At 36.7% G+C, this 20,513-nt stretch overlaps 2 protein-coding genes and 1 pseudogene across 2 annotated transcripts in view; 2 read left to right on the top strand and 1 right to left on the bottom strand.

The window, feature by feature from the left end:
* The first annotated feature begins 238 nt into the window (after positions 1-238).
* LOC117114625 lies at positions 239-2,019 on the top strand (annotated as a pseudogene).
* A 3,335-nt stretch (positions 2,020-5,354) lies between these two features.
* Positions 5,355-7,640, top strand: LOC117116244 (glutathione S-transferase theta-1-like). Its single transcript, XM_033260240.1, has 5 exons — positions 5,355-5,538; positions 5,818-5,905; positions 6,158-6,308; positions 6,623-6,790; positions 7,309-7,640. The coding sequence occupies exons 1-5, from the start codon at positions 5,427-5,429 to the stop codon at positions 7,468-7,470; spliced, it is 681 nt and encodes a 226-aa protein (XP_033116131.1). The 5' UTR covers positions 5,355-5,426; the 3' UTR covers positions 7,471-7,640.
* Positions 7,641-9,556: 1,916 nt separating this feature from the next.
* Positions 9,557-20,513, bottom strand: part of LOC117116237 (histone-lysine N-methyltransferase SETD1B-like) — a 17,990-nt gene continuing 7,033 nt past the window's right edge. The window contains 12 exon segments of the mRNA XM_033260227.1: positions 9,557-12,039; positions 12,488-12,745; positions 13,401-13,544; positions 14,157-14,314; positions 14,759-15,272; positions 15,451-15,658; positions 16,102-16,197; positions 16,760-16,919; positions 17,514-17,714; positions 18,349-18,439; positions 18,568-18,732; positions 19,052-19,912. Coding sequence (XP_033116118.1) covers positions 11,866-12,039; positions 12,488-12,745; positions 13,401-13,544; positions 14,157-14,314; positions 14,759-15,272; positions 15,451-15,658; positions 16,102-16,197; positions 16,760-16,919; positions 17,514-17,714; positions 18,349-18,439; positions 18,568-18,732; positions 19,052-19,912 — 3,030 coding nt within the window. The 3' untranslated portion in view covers positions 9,557-11,865.

Here is a 20,513-nt window from a genome sequence, read left to right as displayed (position 1 = left end):
CACGATGTATTCCAACCATCATGAGGCTATCTAAATGAGCATTTGTCATAACAAAACGCAAATTATTTTTAATTAGTCTCATTGAATTATTATTATTATTATTATTATTATTTTATTATTATTATTATTATTATTGTTGTTGTGATGATGATGAAAAGTTAACACAAACAATATGGTGGCTAAACGAATATTACATGTAAATATTTCTTTTATTTGTTTGTTCCTCGACAAAAGGGGTATGCTTCCCCGACGGGGGGGGGGTGCTATAGTGAGACCGGATTACATGAGAAAAAAGGTTGCCAAATATTGGATAAGTAGTTATAACTGGACAACGAAGGAAGAGGAAATAAATAAATATGATCATTTCAAGACTAACATTGAGGGCATGGACATTCATTTCATGCATATCAAACCTAATCTCCCGCCTGGACAGAAGGCGATACCATTAATGATGATCCATGGGTTGACCTGGTTCTTTCTACGAATTCATGAAGATTGCACCGATGATGACTGACCCTTTGGCTCATGGTGGCCCGTCTGATGACGCTTTTGAATTAGTGTGCCCATCAATACCTGGCTACACCTTTTCGAAAGGGTCTCACAAAAAAGGACTCAATGCATTTAGCGGTTGCAAGAATATTCGACAAATTGATGAAACGTCTAGGATTTAATCAGTACTACATCAAAGATCTTATAAACACAAGATAGCGTTCTCCGCGATTTACGCGTAACAAATAGAAGCGTCGGTCAAGGTTCAAAAGTTTCCAATTTAGCAAGAGGGCGTCATTCATGCGCTATTATACCAAGAATTCTGCAATGAGATTTTCGGGTCGATTCAGCCGAGACGGCCCGAGTGGAGTTTCATGTAAATGTTTCGTACGGAACGGTATGGTCATAGCGGTCAAAGGTCAAAAGTTTCCAATTTAGCAAGAGGGCGCCATTCATGCCTTATTACAGAATTTGCACGCGTAAATCGCGGAGAACGCTATCTTGTGTTTATAAGATCTTTGTACTACATTCAAGGAGGAGATTGGGGGCATTATATAGTTACTAAAATGGTCTTATATCCCAACTTTAATCTTGGGTTTGCATAGTATTAGCAATTGGCAGTTACTTTCCAAGTCTCATTCCAAGCTCAAAGGAAGATCAAGATAAGGTGTTTCCAGTTGGTGAACACTTAATAATAATATGTCGTTCTCATATAGCGCTTCATGCCTTTACAAGGCTTCTAAGCGCTTCACATAACTACCCCGGTCATTGGATCAAACACATGAACACATTGAAACACCAAATTAAATTAGTAAATGAAATTATATTATCATTCCATAAATTGCAGCTAGTAATCAGCGCAGGTTGTGTTGGAACCTATCAGGTACGCACTTGGGTGGAGAGAGGCAACCGTAGATAAAGTGTCTTGCCCAAGGACACAAGCGATTTGCACAGCCAGAGTTTCGAACCCCCGTCCTCAAGGTTGGGAGTCCAAGCCACAACCGGTGCCCAAGCCACAACCGGTGCGCCAACCGCTCCTACACTTTATTGACCGTTTAATTGAAACTGGTTTAACATGCAACAAGCAACAAAACCCGATACTTTGGGCCATGCTCTTAACGATTCCCCGATTGGACTGGCAGCCTAAATCTTGGAAAAATTTTCTGCTTGGACAAACCGTAAAGGACGGGATGCGGATGATGGTTGCATTGAAGAGAAATGGACATTAGATGAAATTTTGACAAATGTTATGCTATATTGGACGACGAATTCTATTACAACATCGATGAGATTTTACAAGGAAAAAACGGCAGAGGCCTTCCAAGAACCAGTATATGAAATAGCGGTACCATCAGCTATTGCCGATTTTCCGATGGAATTTGCTCGTGTGCCAGAACCGTGGAGTAAACAGTTTACTGATCTGGTGCAGTATATAATACTACTATGCCACGTGGAGGTCACTTTGCAGCGTTTGAGGTTCCGCAGTTACTTGCAAAAGACATTCGTAAATTCGTTAAGGCTCTAGATTAAGCTAGAAGAGAAAAATGTTTTTAATTTTTTCCCGTTTCTCATGACATTTTCTTTTAGTTGGCAAAATTGTATTACAGTAGTTCATTTTGATGTATTATGACATAATTGTAAACACATAGCTACTCTACTGTATTTAACTTTCATTCAACGGTTCCAATAAAGTAATAAATATTACAGGCTTTTCAAATTCTGTTAATGTAACATACGTACAACGTACAGCAACAGTAGGTTTATAATTCATTACAGATTTTATATCACTCTCAATACAGAAAATTCAAACGTGATTTTATTCAAATTGAAAAAAAAAATAGTTGAAATAATTTAATAAATTATTATAAAACTTCATTTTTGAGTTCTTGGTATTGTACGAAACTAATGATGAATGGTACTACAGTACCAGAAAAAAAAGCAGTTATGTTCGATAATTCATATAGTAGGCCTAGTACAAGTATTGATTTTTTTTTTAGATTTGCAATTATGTTTCTCGGACTTTCACCACTTCACTTTAAACTGAGCATCGTAAAAGATATGACACGGCCGGAAGTCAGTTCTTTGAAAATGAGGTGGGAGGACATTGTTTTCTTTGTAGAGATGTTTTAAAACGTATTATGCCCTATTTTGCTCTGATGAAGGGATTGTGGGTGCTTGGACTGCACTTACGGGAAAGTTCATTTTTTGTTCCCAATGAGAGGGGCCCAACAGAAATTTAGATCGAAGACTTAATTATTTACCGCAACCGAGGACCATGGTTCTAAAGGTTGGGGAGGGGGAAATAGGCATGATAATGGAGAGTTTCGGGTGGTCCCTTGTCTATTTTTCGGTTCCGGTTTGTATTCTCACTGGAAAAGAATCGGAAGAGTTTTAAAAAATCCATTTTGATAACTTATCTAAAGGATTTCAGACTTGGTAGTCATTTTTTGGCTGCCATCCCTGGATCCACCACTAGAAAATCTGGGGCGGATGCTGAGGGTGTGCAGAGGGTGGGATCGTACCCCCACTCACTCCTAAATTGTATTAAGAAAATAATTGTATCATATTGTTGACATGAATTATTGGTAAGATTTTGAAAGTATAAGAGTGCAATTTCCCGGCACCCAGAGGTCCATATTCTCAAAATGTTTGCATTCAGCCTCAACCATTTTGGGGCTGAGGTGGTGTGGACTATGCACTCATGGGCGCAGGTCAAGGAAGGGCACACGTCCCGCCCCACATATGATAATGATAATGATAATGATAATGATATGATAATAATAATAATAATAATAATAATAATAATAATAATAATAATAATAATAATAATAATAATAATAATAATAATAATAATAAGATCATCAACTGATCGTCAAGCCCCCCATCAGCACCCCCCATTTCAAGACTTCTAGATACGCCACTGCCTAAGCCCCAACTATGGGGCTGAGATGGGTGTGGATTTGAAGTAGGTAAAGTAAATACATCAAAAACAATGTTTTAAGTTTTATGTTACCGTACATCAAACTTATTAATTAGATTTCTATGGTTGCCGAAAATAGCTGATAAAAGATCATGAGAAATTGTTAGCGCTTCATTTTGACTATATTATAATGGCGATGTGCGATGATGTTGAATTTTACTATTTAAAGGTGTCATTTCCGGCCGTCTAGAGGTACTATTTCCTCAAATTTTCTCACCTCAGCCCCAACCATGGTGGTGCTCAGGTGGATGTGGCCTCAAGGCTTTGGGGTAGGTCAAGTAAATTAAATACATCAAAGAATGTTTATAAAGATCATGAACAATTTTCTGGGGTTTCATTTAGACTATATTAATATAGTGGTGATGTGATGAGGATGACGATGAATTTTACATATAAAACTGTCATTTTCGGCCATCATAAAGTTACTATTTCCTCAATTTTTCTCACCTCAGGTGGGGCTGAGTTACTTTTGGACTCGAGTCTTTGAAGTAGGTCAAGTAAATAGGGTCTACATCAAAGACAATGTTTTTAAATATTATTTTCTATGGTACATTACACATATTAATTAAGTCTCTGTGGTTGCCGAAAATCGCTGATAAAGATCGTGAAAATTTGTTGGCGCTTCATTTTTACTATATTTCCGGCCATCTACAGGTAATAGGCCTATTTCCACAAAATGTCCCTCACCTTTCAAAACAGATCTGCGCCCTTCCACGCACCCCTACTGCCAAATTCTGTATCCGCCCCCAGAAAATCGAGCCCTGAAAGTGCTAGGCCTATATTTATTTTATTTGACAATCCTTAGGAAGGGTGACTCTATTTTTTTTATTCGACAATCCTTTGTAAGGATCCATTGTAAGTGATACTATATGGGTAGAGTAATGTGAATAGAATGGTAGGAAGTTATGTTTACAAATCATACATAGGGCCTACGCAATGAATTAAACGACGAACTTAAAGGAAATTCGACTGGTTGGACTCTGAGGTGTATAGGCCTAAATATGGTTACAATGACAATCAGAATATAATGTAGGCCTATAAGTAGCACCAATTCTAACTAAATTTATACAGCAAAAAAAAAATTTTTTTGTTAACAACTGAAGTATAACAATTAACCCCTTTCAATCCAGCGGTGGCAGGAATTTGACGAGAAGGGGATCTGAGGGGTGGGGGAAACCAACGACAGAGCCTCGGTCCGGGTCCCAGAATAAAAAAAGGGTAGATCTCACGGGAAAGATCCAAATTGTGCTTTTAGACCAGAATATTTGGACAGGCAAATTATTTTTTTTAATTTTTGATCTGACGACCTCGTTGTGGCTTCAGGCGACGGTGGAGGGTGGGGAGTCAGTCCCTCGCTGGCACGACATTGACCAGCGGCGTATCAGAAGTCTTGAAATGGGGGTGCTGGATGATCAGCAGTTGAGGAGGGGTACTTCGCAAATAAGGTGATTATATTATTTGACCGTGATTTTTCGGAGGCGAATCGGGCGGGCAATAATTTGTGGAGGGGCGTGCCCCTAGATACGCCACTACCATCGACCCCTCCCCAAAAGGTTGATGTAAACTAAATTTAATTTATTCGTAAGAGAAAGTAAAATTTTGAAATATACTCTAATTGAATTCATTTATTAAAATGTGAGACAGACGCGTCCTCTTTTATATCTCCCTGGTAGGTGTCCTATACAAAATAATAATGAAAAAAACATTCAGTAATGTTTCACTTAAGAAACGTACTCTACTCAAATTGACATTAATAAATGTTCAAAAATATAATACTGCATTCTTATTTTGAACTTAAACCTACTACCCAGTATAATTACTAGTTTAAACTAGCCGCTTGACTGCATATCCAGGTCAGTTCAATTACGATTGAAAGGTCATGTATTGCACACTTGATTAATCATCAACAACCCAGAGGGAGGGACTTGCGGATGATCATCAAAATACTGTTTTGGAAATGGCTCTGAAAATATTTATCGACTTCTTGTCGCAGCCGTCACGATCTGTTGTGCTCTTTGCAAAATTAAATAATATCCCTTTCGTACTTAAGGAAACATCAATTGCGAAAGGTGTGTGTAAACAACTTCAGTTCTAGATTCTAGGCTAGGCCTAGATAACAACTCCGCACCCTGGCTAGGCGTAGGCGTAGTTAGGATCAGGACAGGTCACGTCTGTGGTGGCCTAGGGAGGGCTAGGTTAGGCTTATCTAGGCCTAGGCCATACCTTCAAAATCCAGTAGTGTTGTAGTACTAGACTAGGTCTATCCGGTGGTACTGTCTGTAGACCTCACTTTATCATTGCAATTCGTATATCATATAGGCCTAACTCTTGTCCGCTTCCATGTACAGGTGCACACCAGACAGATGAGTTTGCAGCAATTAATCCATTTAAAAAGGTACCAGCAATCCAAGATGGTGATTTTAATCTCAGTGAAAGGTATTATTCACTTCAAATATTTATTGATGCTACAAATACTGACTAAAGAGTGTTTCATCTCAAAATGCTTGATAGGCCTTGGAAGTCTCTTTATGAATTCAGGGTTGGGAATTGGAATGTTCTTGGTTGCATTGCTAGATTTGAATCCAGCACCCTGGAATTGGAAGATAGGCACTTAACCACTAAACCACAACTCAATTCCAAGTTATTAACACAAGTTGCATCAACCAATTTGAATGTATTTTGTTGCAGCGTGGCTATACTAAGATACCTTATAAGCACTTACAAGACACCAGACCACTGGTACCCTGCCGACGTCAAGAAGCGTGCTAAGGTGGATGAATACCTGGCTTGGCAGCATCTTAACACAAGAATGACTTGCGCAAAAGTTTTCTGGACAGAGGTAAATTCCTTGATCAAAGGAGTTTTTAGTCAGGAATGGAGTTTGGTGGGGAAGAACGCACATCCTGTTAAATAGTATAATATACTGTCATATTAAAAACTATAATTTTGGGGAAAAAAATAATTAACAATGATATTCAGTAATGTTTGGAGCCTTGATGCTTTAAAACCAATAATATGAGGCAGTTTGGATTTTTAGTCATTAAAGAAAAACCTGACTTTTTTTTAGACTTAACCAAGGATGTTAAGATTGGGATGCAAGTCACCAAGCTACAACGCCAATAGAATTTCATGATTTGAGTTTTTTCTTTACAGTACTTGATTCCAAGGATGACCGGGAGCCCAGTAAACACCAGTAAACTGGAGAGCAACCTGTCAGCCATGAACCAATCATTTACTGACATTGAAGATGTCTTCCTCAAAGACCAACAGTACTTGTGTGGTGATGACATCACAATTGCTGACATCATGGGAGTATCAGAGGTCAGCTGTGATTGCAAATTTCAATATACAGTATATAAGAGTCTGCGGGATATGCATAAAGCACATGTACATAAATCATCAACAGACTGACAACTTTGGTCAGTTGATGTATGATAATAGGCCCTGAGCTTTCAATTGCACTGCAACGGTAGGACTTAGAACATAATGTCACTAAAACCGGGTACTCACTCTCCAACTCTGCTCCCTGTGGGCGCAAGATGGTGCGATAATTTAAAATGACCCCTTGCGCGTCAGCTTAAGCTGTCATCTGCGCATTCGCGTCTGAATTATAGGCTGCAGTTTTGCCGAAATCTACATTGTGCAGAGTACGTAGAACAGTCAGTGATGAGTGAATCCGTTCTAGAGTTTTGTCATTGCTCAAATCGAAAGCTTCTTAGATTTCATGTGATGCCAATGTTTTGAAATTCCTTGTACCTACAGTTAATACCAATGTTTGGGATAATTTATATTTTCTTAATAATAATAATATTTTCAATACTATCTTGATTTACCCCCAGGTACTTCAGGTAACTGGCTCAGGTCGCGACCCGGCAGAAAATCATCCTAAGCTTGGTGCATGGGTGGAGAGAGTGCAGAAAAGATTAAATCCAGAATTCGATGAGGTGTTCAAAATCCTTTTCAAAATACGCGATAAATCAAGAGCAAGATCCAAATTATAAAATCTAACTTGGGTTTGATGATGATGACAATGATGATGGTGATGATGAGTAAATAATTCAGTATGGTTTTGAACTTTAACATATTTCTATTTTCAAAAAAGTATCAAATATGTATATAATTATGTTGTACCTTAAGTGTGATCAAAATAAAATTAAAGCGATAAGAGGTCTTCCTGGTGTACATTTTGATAACAGGTGTGCAAGGGCCAGCCACATGCAGGTGTTGCTATGTTTAGTACGATAATTAACATGTTCAAATCATACTAATTACTGTCAGGAATAGGACATTCCCAAATCTCCAAGGAAATGGTTCCTTTCAACTTGGGAATTGAATTGCCTTGTTGGGACCCCTATAAATAGAACACAATTTAAAAAAGTCAAAACTTCAGTACAGTAGTGCAGTAATTGTAATTTCACTGTTCCCTGAGTATATCTAACCATTGAACAAATAATACCAATCATTGTCATAATTTTTTGTTCATCTACTGTTAATTCATTGTTGAAAATTGTCAGGGGTCCCAAATCTTCCATAACTTGTGGGAGTCTCCAGGAAATCGGGACAGTCCCCCAGAAATGAAACCCATCTCAGCAAATTCATTGTTTTGTACTGTACGTTTTCACTGTTTTATTAGGCCTATCAATTGTATCACAGAAGTCGGTGCCAATGGGTATATATATATAGCAAAGTAAACTGAAATGAGTTAAAGCTCATTAACCAGATCAGTGGCGGATTTGAGGGTGGGGGTAGAAAATTATATTCAAAATTGAAGTCTGATAGGGCCATTTCCGGCCATCTAGATGTGCCATAATTTTTTCTACCTAAGCTCCAACATCCAACAATGGGGTTGAGGTCACCCATGTTATTCTCTGGGAAGCTCTGAGCTGGTGTTGTTTTATGTTACCCATTTGTATGTGCTACTGGTCGGGTAAGTGTTACTAATTATGAACAGTTTGTCAGTCTGTTACCGGTCGGCTATTTGTTATTGTTGAAGTACCTTATGATTGGGTTCAGGCTACTGGCTTTACTAGTCCGGTACATGTTCCACATTTGTGGAGAAGTCTACATTCAACAGCTTAGGGGGCTTGGGAGGGTGGAAAATGTTAAAAATGTAGCACGTTCAGTGGTTGCTCGAGGAAATAAATTTGGTGGGGGGGGGGCTGTCCAACAGGGAGTCTTGGCGGAAACCAGCCAGGCAAAGCCTTGGTAGGGGTCCAGGACATTAAGCAAGTTGACACTTCTTAGTCCAATTTGAACCTGTTCCGAGATATAGGACATATGGAATGCCCAAAGAATTTTTAATATGGGCCATCCAACTGCAAATGTGCTGAGGATATCAAAGGTCCCCATTAAACTCTGTCAAAGTTATAAAACAAAATGAAGAAAAAAATAAAATTATATTAAAATGTTGGTCAGAGTGCCATTTTCAGCCACCTAGAGTTGCCATAAGTTATAAATTTTCTTACCGCAGCCCCAACCATATCTCTGAAAGTTCCTCCATGGGCTCCTCTATTTCGAATTCCTGGACCTACGACTGGTTAAAATCGTCCCCTAAAGTCGGGCACTTTATAGACTATATGGCGATTATATGGAGAACACAACACCAGACACAACAACTCAGACTGCTGACAATCGGCATCGTGCCGTCTAGCGCCCAAAAGGAGAGGAGTTGGATTTGTCGTAAGACGTAGCGAGTGCCTGGCATAGCTCCCTACGCAATCCTAGATATGTCTATGTCTTTATTTTGGTGTCTTAGGTTAGGCACCTGTTTGCTTACAAGTGCAGGGGCTTGGATGACTAGAATGCCTAATGATATTAAAGATGTACAGTACTATCAATCAAAAAGACAGGGAAATACCTCAAAAAATAAAATTTTGAATAATAGCTCATATAAAATGATCAAATAAAATATTAGCTTCCAATGAGAAACTATACAGTACTTAAATATACAAACTAAGCAAAACAATTTTTAATTTTTTACCTCATGACTGATAGTACAGTACATTTTTAATGACAAATTTTAAAATGAATTTGTCAATATATTCACATTTAAGATTTACAGTAACAGCACAAGAAAAACATTATTACGCAATATGCATTTCTTTGAATTTATCTTACAAAGTCTTCGAACAAAATCACTTTTATACATTTCAAACAACCTATTACCAAGACAGCGCAAGGTATACTGATTATATGTACACTACATGTAAATTAGGGTACAATTGATAACTGATCATCAGCGATTATAATTGGTTTTCGTTACGAACAGCGTAAAGAAAAACCGTATTAATAATACATACCACAAAAGAAATTCTAACTGTATGAAAAATATACCTAAACTTAAATCATCACTAGAATGATTATGATGATTGAATATTATTAATATAGCTAGATATGGTGTTCAATCTAATAAACAATAAAAAATATACAGAAATTCTAATGATGATATACATTCTGAATGGTAGACAGTTTATAAAGAAGCTCCTTGTCTACAGCCAAATAGCATTTTCTGAGCTGATTTATGACGTAAATATTTTAAGACCTAAAGCTTTGTCCACACTTTAACATTTTCTTTGACAAAAAACTGTTGTATGCCCATATATAGTCATGATGTGCCTATATATGGTCATGACATGATGTCATGATGTGCCTATATATGGTCATGACATGATGTCATCATGACTATGTTTAGGCATGTCGCACAGTCTGGACAGGACTTAATTTATGTGGCCTATATAATGTGACATGGCACCCAGAGGATAGGTGCGGTGACAAAAATTAGGTCAAATATAAACAGATTACTGAACGTATCACATCTGGATTTTCAAAAAGAGAAAGAGGCACCTCCCCCTTTCCCCTTCAAAAAGATAGCCACAACTTAACTGTCAAATATCTAGACCTATGCCATGTCTAGAAATTCACTGATCAGCATTGCTTGTAAATATTATAGGAACATGTTTAATTTCAATTTTGTGTTCATATGCAAGTCATCATTGATAAGAACACAATAGATCATTGACCTGAATTTACCCTGAATTGTGAGGGTCAAATATAATACATGTACAAAAATATTGTACATTCTTACAATCTACAATTGTTGCTAACCAAACCAGACCATAATGCCCCTACAAATGGCATTTCTGATGGTTAGATTGCCACTAACAAGACTGCTGCTCTATAATAAATTTTCATCATGATTTTCAACATAATAATACACCATATAATCATTGCTTATGCACAATGTTGTTGGTAGTTGTAAAACGCTGAATGGTACTAGTACACATATATTTTAGTTTTTTATTAAGTGGTTGAATATTAAGGCAACATAATAATAATATATTGTATTTATTAGAATAAACACCCCACTTTGAATAAATGCCCTCTCTAGAGCCTCATTTGGAATAAATGCATCCATCAAATAAACGCCCCATATCCATTTTACACAAAAAAAAAAAAAAAAACACCTCCCTCGAATAAATGTCCCCTCACAAACTCTTCTCAACAACAAAGCCCCGGGGCGTTTATTCAAATAATACGGTATCTTACATACATCATTTGATTGGAGCAGTACAGTAGTTTGGTGATGAAGTGCCCACACTCCAAACCAAAGGTTTTGAGTTCAATCTTGGCAAGATTTTTCTCAAAACTAAAAAACAACTTTATCACCTTTAAGCCTTATTGACACTTGGCTCTAGAGCATCAAAAGCTCAAACTGATCAGATGTTCACTCACTCTGCCTTAAGAAGAGACCTGGTTTAGGACTCATCAAGTGTTACCAAACAAGCAGCTGTCCACTCCTTAACCCTCAAAGGAATATGGTAATAAGCCATCAAAATCCGGGGTTGCAAACATTTGGCTTCCCTGGATTGATGACCCTCATTTAATATGGTGTACAAGTGAGTTTTTACAACTACCAACAAATATTTCATACAGAAATGCAATGACATTTTCAGCATTCATCGTCTACATGCCTCAAAATCCCCAATAAAAAACTGACTGGCGAAATCTGCCATTACCATTGGCAATGATTCAGTAAGACTTGCAATGGTATTCGACAGTGTAGTGATATGCATGCTTGGCTTAATACCCTTCATATAAGTACAGTATATCGGCATTCCTTTATTTATTGCTCATAAGTTTATCATAATGTATTAGTTTGTAGCCTAGACATGGAACTACACCGCAACCCTCCTTAACCAGTAACTGACAGCTAGGCACAAGTTATGTCTTCAGGAACTCTATTCTATGGTCTTCACGAGCCAAATTTGACAACCCATAGTCAACTTGGCTTATCATATTTCTTCATGGCATTTTGGGAACGGTCACATGTTTTTTAACCATCAATGGAGAGTGGTCCTTTCAACAGCTTCAAGGGTTATCCATCTTGGCACTGGATTTTAATTCAGAGTGCCTCTACACTGCGAGCTGTTACAGAGACATGGAATTTTCTCATCCTCAATTGGGAACTTATAATCGTATGTGATTTCATCACCTTTGTTGATTTGTCTCTTGGAGTAGATTACAATCTTTTTATGCGAGTCCACGTTGATAATCTTTGCATAACAATTTGGCTACAACAATAAAAAAAGAACGATATTTTATTAGAACTGAACTGAAAAACTGATTAATATGTGACATATGTTAGATGTTATAGTTCAATTTTTTTAATTTAATCCGGCTCCAAAGAGTGATATGTAATAAGATAACATAACAATAATGTTAAAGAATTTTTTTGAAGCCAGCAAGGCCTCAACATCCCTTCCTCCTTTGCACAAACCAAGTTCATACAAAATATTACACTAATTTAGACTGACACACACTGGCCAACAATAAGCCTGCGAACACTTGCCCAACACACTACCAGTCTACTGACCGGTAGCAGTCTAAGTCGATACTCATAAAAAGAAAACCATTGCACTATACCTTCATTGCACTATGGAATACCTATTTACAGCAATACTACATAAGCCTGCCTTTACGTTCATTAATCAATCGAAAAATGATAAAAAGACTATTTACCGTGCAGCTATGGTTGATAAAACGAGCAAAATTTCCACATTTAGTTGCATCGATTATGGCCTCCGAGTCAATTCTGAACAAGTAACTACTTCCAATTCCTAGATCCTCGTAACGTTTCTCGCGCATGTCCGCAATGGTCTGCCGTACCATCTGCCCAACATATTCCACGACCATCTCATCCTGTGAGATAGTTTCCAATGCATACAGACCCCAGCCATGAATGCCACTCTTAGAAAACTTCAGCTCCTTCTTACGGAACTATTTTTATAGAAAAAGCAACAATTTTCATTGTTCAAATGTGTTCCAACATTCAAGACGTTTAGTAACTAGATGAAAGTCATTAGAGTGTAAATTATGAATATCATAAATTTTATACCTTGTTTCGCGAACTTATTTTTTTTTTAAATGTCCGAGGAGGGCAAAAAAAAAAAAAATAAATAAAATAAAAATTTACTTTCTTATTTAGCAAATTGTTTTGACAAAAACATCCAGGCAGAGGAGAAAATAAAAATAAAATGTTATTGTTGAATGTAAACAATGTAGTATGGGTTGTTTGAATGCTTTAAATTTATATAATCAGGAAGAAATATACCTATCTTATTTTTGGAGATTTCAAGGCAGCAGCGGGTATAATAAAAATTTAGAAAAACCCCTTTTTTCCCGAAAATTTCCAGTTTTTTGTGGCGGCAGGTGTGCTATTTGGCCAAAAATAAAATGTTATTTTTATTGAAAATCATCCATAATTACGGGCGGCGGATTCGTGAAACAAGGTATAAAAAAAACACTTGCCTAAATAATACTTGAGCATTTGTAATTCCACTATTATAGCAATGCATTTTACATTGTGATCACTCTTCTTCGTAAGTCTTGTTTTCTTGAATGTGCTGAAATGTAGCATTAGAATATGCCTTACCTTAAGTTGGTTGAATTTCAGGAGATCAGATGTGCTATCAGCCTGTGTATGAGACAATGAGGTAAGTAGTCTTCGATGATCTAAACGAGCTTCCCTCGACACACTTGGTCCAGTCTTGGTAACGACCTCTGACCCTTGTCGGTCCTAAATTCAAATCAAGCCAAGGTATAATGATTTATAACATATTTCCATCAATTATAAAATTATGAGATTCTTACTAAATACAATTTCTGATGATATTAAAAAATTCCAAATATTATTTCTGTGCATAACTTTTTTTTTAAATCAAAATTTATGGCCTAGTTCAGACTAGGTAGATAAAACCAGCGCAACTCAGGTTTATCCACCTACCAGTCTGAACTAGGTGGCTTATCTCAAGCCAGGATGTGTTCCTATAGTAACTAGGCCTGGCATGCCACTGTGTTTAACTTTTTTAAGCCAGGCTTTAATCGTTGCAGGGGTCTTGCATGGACTAAAACCAATCTGCATTCAATTACGTACGCTGTGAGCGAGCATACCTTTCGCGAGCAACTGAAATGCATTTCCTGGTCATGGTTCATTATTATGCAAATGCTCGCGCCTCCTGGCTAATCCCACTAGTCTGAACACCTGGCAAAGTTTAGCCAGGCTTAACGTTGAGCCGGGCTTAACTCAAGCCTGGCTTATATCCAAGTCTGAACGTAGCCTCTGTTATTCATATCATTTCTTCAAATGGTTGACGTAAGCCAGGCAATTTTGGTGAATGACTTTACTTACGTCTTCAGGTTCTTTTCCTATTGTGCGTGGCCTATTGATGTAGCGCTTCTTCTCTTTCAGGGTAATCTTGTAGTAGCCTTGTGTTCTAGCACAACCGGTGTCATGCTTGCCATGATCATCATCAATTTTCCTCCGCTTCTTCTCCGGGAAGACAGTCAGTAAACATTTGTTAAAGAAAGTAATTGATTCTTTATCAAGTGGTTTAACTACTATAATAATAAAACTAGATATAATATATTAAAATCAATAGTTTTATATATAAATATTATACACAATGCTAACAGGGGTGCCAAGTTGGAAGAAATCCCTTCTAGGAGATCTGGTTAAATAAGCTTTCTTTCCTATAATTATATTTTTCTGCACATGGTGATACCCTACAGCACTGATTTCCATGAAACAATTTTGATAATAAAGTAGTAAAAACATGCAAATATTATAAATTGGTATGAAATAAGCTATTTTTTGCTTGCTTGCAAGAGTGCAGGAGGCCAACCCGATTTCCAAGAGACTCCAGCTACTTCCAGAGACTGAGGACCCCTGCAACATAACATTCCATTAATTTAAGACTGCTTTCTCATATTAAATTCTATTTTAAAGGATATCTGGATGGCTGACCCAATGGCAGTAGTTGAGCCATGAGTGCCTGTTGTCCTGAAGTAACATGGTGTAAGTCTTGCGCAGATAACAAGCATCTTCCAAATCTATGCCATTGGCTAGGATGTCATACAACAGCTGCCATTCCTCATAGTAGTTCCTAGGATGGAATAGTGGCACCTTTGCTTCCTCTTCTTGCTCTGCACGTCGGATCTGCTCCTCAATGATTGTTTCAAGCTCTGTCTTCTTGCGCTTCCTCTTCTTTGGCTTGAATTCTTCTGGTGGTATGTCAGCTTCAACTGGCACTGGTTCATCTACTGGTTTCGATTTTGATGTTGGTACTGTGGCAACCTTCTCTGGTTGACTATATGAGTGTTCAATCTCCATGTTGCTGCTCTTGACAGCTGGGGCTGATGGCATTGCTACTGGTGCTGGAGGAGTTACTACTGGTGCTAGAGGTGGTGAGGGCAGCTTACAGTAACTGTGGTCCATTAGCATCATGTCGCGCAGAGTTGGTTCAGCCTGATTGTCAAAATCAATAACATCAGGAAAGTTTAGAGAAAATATGGTAATTAATGACAACCCAATAAAATGACAACCAAATAAATATTCTTAAGCAGAGTATTACCACTTGCTCAAGAATTAAACTATTCATCTGCATCTTCACAGAAGGACCCAACAGTAACAGAAAAAAATTTACCTCATCTGCACTTTCTGTTTTCTCCGATGTGTCATCTAGTTTGGCATCATCTTCACCTCCCTCACTTTCTAACTCCCTGGCCTTGGAGGCCATCTCTACCAGGATCTCAAAAGCATCAAGGTCAGGGCGGTCTGCCTTGTTCTTTTGTTTCTTCACATCGCTGCTCTTTTCTGGACTAATCATGCTTTTGACAGGTTCATCTTTAACCCTAGATTGTACAAAAATAAAGGTTAAAACGTTATGCATTTATACTGCACAAATAAGTGGGTCTCTACTATGCACAAAACAAGTGAATACATGTAATTGGAAAAATAAGTAGGGAGAACTCAAAGCCAGCACCCAAACTGTAGTATGAGGATATTGGGAAAACAACAGAAAAATTGAAAATAAAACTGAAATTTCTGTCAAAATTACTTTATAACAAAAAAATTGTGGGTTGATGAAAATGTTAAACCAAAGGATTTCCCATATGATCCCAGAGAAAATAAGGTGGCTACTGAATCAACAATCTGTCTTTATATTATTTATTTCTTTTGAGATTTTTTCAATGTTAAAATAAAGATGGATGTACGAAGACTTTGTGTTTAAAGGGTGGCCTTATACCCAAGAAGCAATGGGTATATTACAAAAAAAAAATACACAGCATCTTACTTTATAGGTGATGTTATCTTGGTAACTGATTCTCCATTCAAGATCTTGGGTACTAATGTTTTGTCTAGATTGGCCTTTAATCCATCATCTTTATCCCTGATAAAAGAAGCAGAAAATATCAATTAAAAAAGTTAAATTTTCTTAAGTGCTTGAAATCTATCATTGTTATAGATACACTGGCAGTGGTTTACTTCAGCTATAGTTATTAGTTATAAAATATACAAATGTTATGATAGTGTGATTTTTAAATGTAATAATATAAATCAAATGTTAAAAGATCAATAAACACATAATAAACATTAAATTAAAATAAATGTTAAGGTATAAATAAGTAAAATCAAGTATAGGTTAGTAAATAATTCATATTCTGGTACAATTTTTTCAATCATACACACAAAGCAGTACAACTGAATTTCATATTAAAATGATGGAAGTCAACTGAAAAATATATAATTATAATTATAAATATTATAATTATAAATATTATAATACTTTATTTATTATATTATTATTATTATAATTATAATATTATAAATGTTATTATTGATAAATGTTGGTACCAAATTATTTAACAATCTTGCAAAGACATTCATAAGTGTCCTTCCCTAATATCATATCTATGACAACAACCTTGAAAACAATAAAAAAAATCACTCACTTTTCTTCTGTTTCTACATCAACCTCCTCATCCTCATCATCTTCAGAAGATGATGAAGATTCGCTTGTTTCTGATACAGACTCCCCTTCCCAGTCTTCCTCAGATTCTTCGTCGTCTTCCTCCTCCTCTTCTTCTGAACTACCAGCAGTACTGTAGATGTCTATGTAAAATAAATGAAGTTTTAAATACTCATATACCATAAAACTAAACATTTATACAGCGCACACTCTAATTTGAGACTGCTCCAATTCTGAGACCCCTCTAATTCGAGACCTCTTTTTCTAAGAACCAAACAATCTTCAATCTTTTAACACAAAGCTAACCCTCTAATTGGAGACAGAACCCAGAGACCACCCAAATTTTCAGGTCCCAAAGGTGGTCTTGAATTTTTTTTTTTCATTAATATACTGGTATCCAAAAAACTAAAATTATATTTATTTATTATATATATATAATCCTAATGCTAAACTAGTAAAATGTAGGCCATCATCTCAAAAGAAGAAATAAAAGTAATGAAAGGTGAATTAGAAACATTTTTTTTTTTCCTTAAAGAAGAAATACACTCCTCTGACACTCCTACAAAGGTGTAACTTTTCAGGATACAATGACCAACCCCCTACATGGGGGACACTTCATTTTGATTCCAAAGTTGTCCCTAATAATGGCTTCTACTAGATAAAAAACACATACATAAAAAATTATTATATGCAATTCAAATAACATATAAAATATAAATAAATAAAACATAACTGACCATCACCATCAGACACTTCAGCATCTTTAGCTTCCAATCCTCGCCTACGCCTAAGCAGTTGCTTTAGATCTTCCTCCTCTTCAATATCATCATCTTCTCCCTTCTCACTTCCGGAGCTTCTGTATTTCTCTTGATATTTAGACAGTTTAGCAGAACTCTCGGAAGTCTGACTCAAAACCTCCACTTTATCGGCTTCAGCATCTGCAAATAATCATACATTTTTAAAAATCCATTACAAAATTTAAATAAACATGTCTAGGTGTTGTACACATATTATTTTCTAATACCATTTTCACACTGGCAAGTTGAGAATAAACATGTGTTAATTCCGGAGTAAGACTACACAAGTATGCGACACACTACACTCCCTATGTTTAGTTGTGCATTAACATTACAGTACTGTATCAAGTGAAATTACACATCTTTATCTGCCCAGCGCTCCAACAGTACACACTTATTAACTATGCCATGTAGCCCATTTGTGTAAAGGGTTGTACAAATGCATTATTGTCTACATGTTCCTGCACATTTATCAAATGAGACTGCATACCCCAGCCCACTTGTTTAAGGGACCTGCACATTCAAAAATTGAGATTCCACACCTCTAAACACAATCTGTCTAGGGATCGTACATATTTTCTATATTCTCGTTCACACCCCATCTTTCAAGGGGTTCTATACACTTGTCAACTAAGATTCTACCCCTCTCTACTCCCACACAAAATCTGACTAAGGGTCACAACTCATCCATTTGACTGGGATGCACAATACATACCAACTCATATACGTTATAATAAAAAATGTTTAGTTTTAATAGTAAATAACTGCTAGTTACCAGAGTCGTCTTCTTGGTCAGAGGCCATAGATTTTCGTCTTTGTCTTCGTTTTTCATCTTGTGCCTGTTCTTCTGGAGGTTTCCTCTTTACCTAGATAAAAATAAAAAATTTATGTGGATGAAAAAAGAAGATGAATCATCTAGTGTGTACCTAAGCAGGACGTAATGCTATTACACACCTCTAGACTACACAGACATCGCACCACACTCTATACCCACCTTGAACGATGGCATTCGAGGCATTGCAGCACGAAGACCAAGACCAATTTCCAAGCCAGGTAAACCAACAGATTTACTGATTGATTTACTCCATTCAGTGGTGTTTTCAAGGCTCGAAAGGATTGATCTGCTTGCCTGACTTTTAATAGGCTCCGTTTTTGAAGGCTATAATTTGGATAATTTAAAAATAAAACCATATTAGAAATGCACATTGTGTAATAATACCCTTAAAATGTGACTACTGACAGAGCAAATAAATAGTAATAATTAATATAAAATGCCATATAGTAAGTTAGATAGTAATAATAAATGGACATTTATAATGTGCAGGTATCTGTCGAAGACACCGACGTGTCTGAGCTATAGGCGTACATAAATAATTTAAAAAAATGAAAACCTTAGGCTCCACTACTGTGCACTGCATAGACAGCAACGCTGTCTCAATAAAAGAGATGTTGACAAATCTTGTGTTCGATTTCATTACCTTGGATTTCTCAACACAATCATCCCACCAATGTTCAAGGCACTTGAAGGCAGATGTCTCCACCATCTTACGACAGAGATCTTTTTTCATCACAGTCTTGAGTTCCAAGACTAGCTGTTTCATGGCTTCATCAAGAGTGGCCTGACGTGGATCCATCTTAGGCGGTGACTGCTGCCATTGCTGCTGTTGCTGTTGGTTAGGGAGCTGTTGGAAGAAGTTTTGGTTTGGCATTTGATTCTGATTGAACCCTGTGCCCTGATTCCAGTTATTTTCTGGCGTTTGGCTACGCCACTGATCATAGTAATTAGGAGGTGGTGTATTAAAGTTCTGGGGCGCCATCATACCCTGGTTGTAATTACCCCCTAGCTGTGGCTGCCAAATGCCCATTCTGGCCATCATTTGATAGTGGGGGTGCTGCTCCATTGTCGGTGGTTGTTGGTTGGCACCAAACTGACCGGGATGCTGAAAACCTGGAGGGAAATTACCAGGGTTAAATCCAAACCCTTGAGGACCTTGGCCAGTCTGGAACCCCATATTAAAACTTGGAGAACCAAATGGACCAGCAAATCCAGGATAGTTCTGTCCCATGGAAAAGTTTTGTGGCGGCACATTTGGTCCAAAATTTTGTTGCTGAAATTGAGGATTAAACTGGTTGGTAAAACTGTTCATGTTTGATGTGTTAAAGTTATTCCACATATTCGTATTATTCTGGTTTTTGATTGCTGAATTGTCCTGCATTTCTGGGTTGACCTCTGACACAAGAACCTTGTTTTGTCCATCGTCGCTAATAGGAGACATGCTCATATCATCAGAAGCTGTACTCTGGACATCCATTGGAATAACTGTACCATCATCAGTGTTCTAGGAAAATTTAATAATATTTTATTTAGTTTTAGTTAGTATACAAGATTTATAAGAATGATAGGTACTGTATATACAGTACATTTTAAGAACACTAAATAATATTATTTAAAATTAAATGTCAAAAACAAGCTGTTAAAAAAGGGGGAGTTAGCAGCATTAGCAAGGATACAGAAATTAAGATTATGTTTGCAGATTGATTTAAAATTCTAATAACAAAAAAATCAATCAGCAAATTGGTATAGAAGACAATGATACTAGAGCATACAGATCCAACTGTCAAGATAATGTGATGCATATTAACATACTGAATTGCAATCAATTCAAGTCAGTAGAAAAAAAAAAATCAACTACAGTACCCAGACTTGACGATATTAAACTTCAATATGTATTAGGAGATTATTCAGTTTTTATTTGTGATGAATCTACCTCTATTTTTGATAATTTCTGTAAAAAATACATCATGAATGCTTGGGAGAAACGCTCACAACTAAAAAATTCACAACAATAGTTTACTGTAAATGTATCGTTGCTTATCAAATTGTGTAAAAAAAAAAATTTTTTTTTTTTTTTTTTTTTTTTTTTTTTTTCTACAATTGGA

Source organism: Anneissia japonica, unplaced genomic scaffold (assembly GCF_011630105.1).
Source record: "Anneissia japonica isolate Jap-2015-1 unplaced genomic scaffold, ASM1163010v1 scaffold199_len4679917_cov187, whole genome shotgun sequence".
NCBI classification, from domain to species: Eukaryota; Metazoa; Echinodermata; class Crinoidea; order Comatulida; family Comatulidae; genus Anneissia; species Anneissia japonica.
The sequence above is the reverse complement of the archived record's forward strand: the minus strand, read 5'-3'. Positions and strand labels throughout refer to the sequence as shown.

Coding starts and splice junctions, on each gene's coding strand:
- LOC117116244 (XM_033260240.1), top strand. CDS start 5,427: ATGGCTCTGAAAATATTTATCGACTTCTTGTCGCAGCCGTCACGATCT. Junction 5,539..5,817: donor GGAAACATCAATTGCGAAAG/GTGTGTGTAAAC, acceptor TTCCATGTACAG/GTGCACACCAGACAGATGAG. Junction 6,791..7,308: donor ACATCATGGGAGTATCAGAG/GTCAGCTGTGAT, acceptor ATTTACCCCCAG/GTACTTCAGGTAACTGGCTC.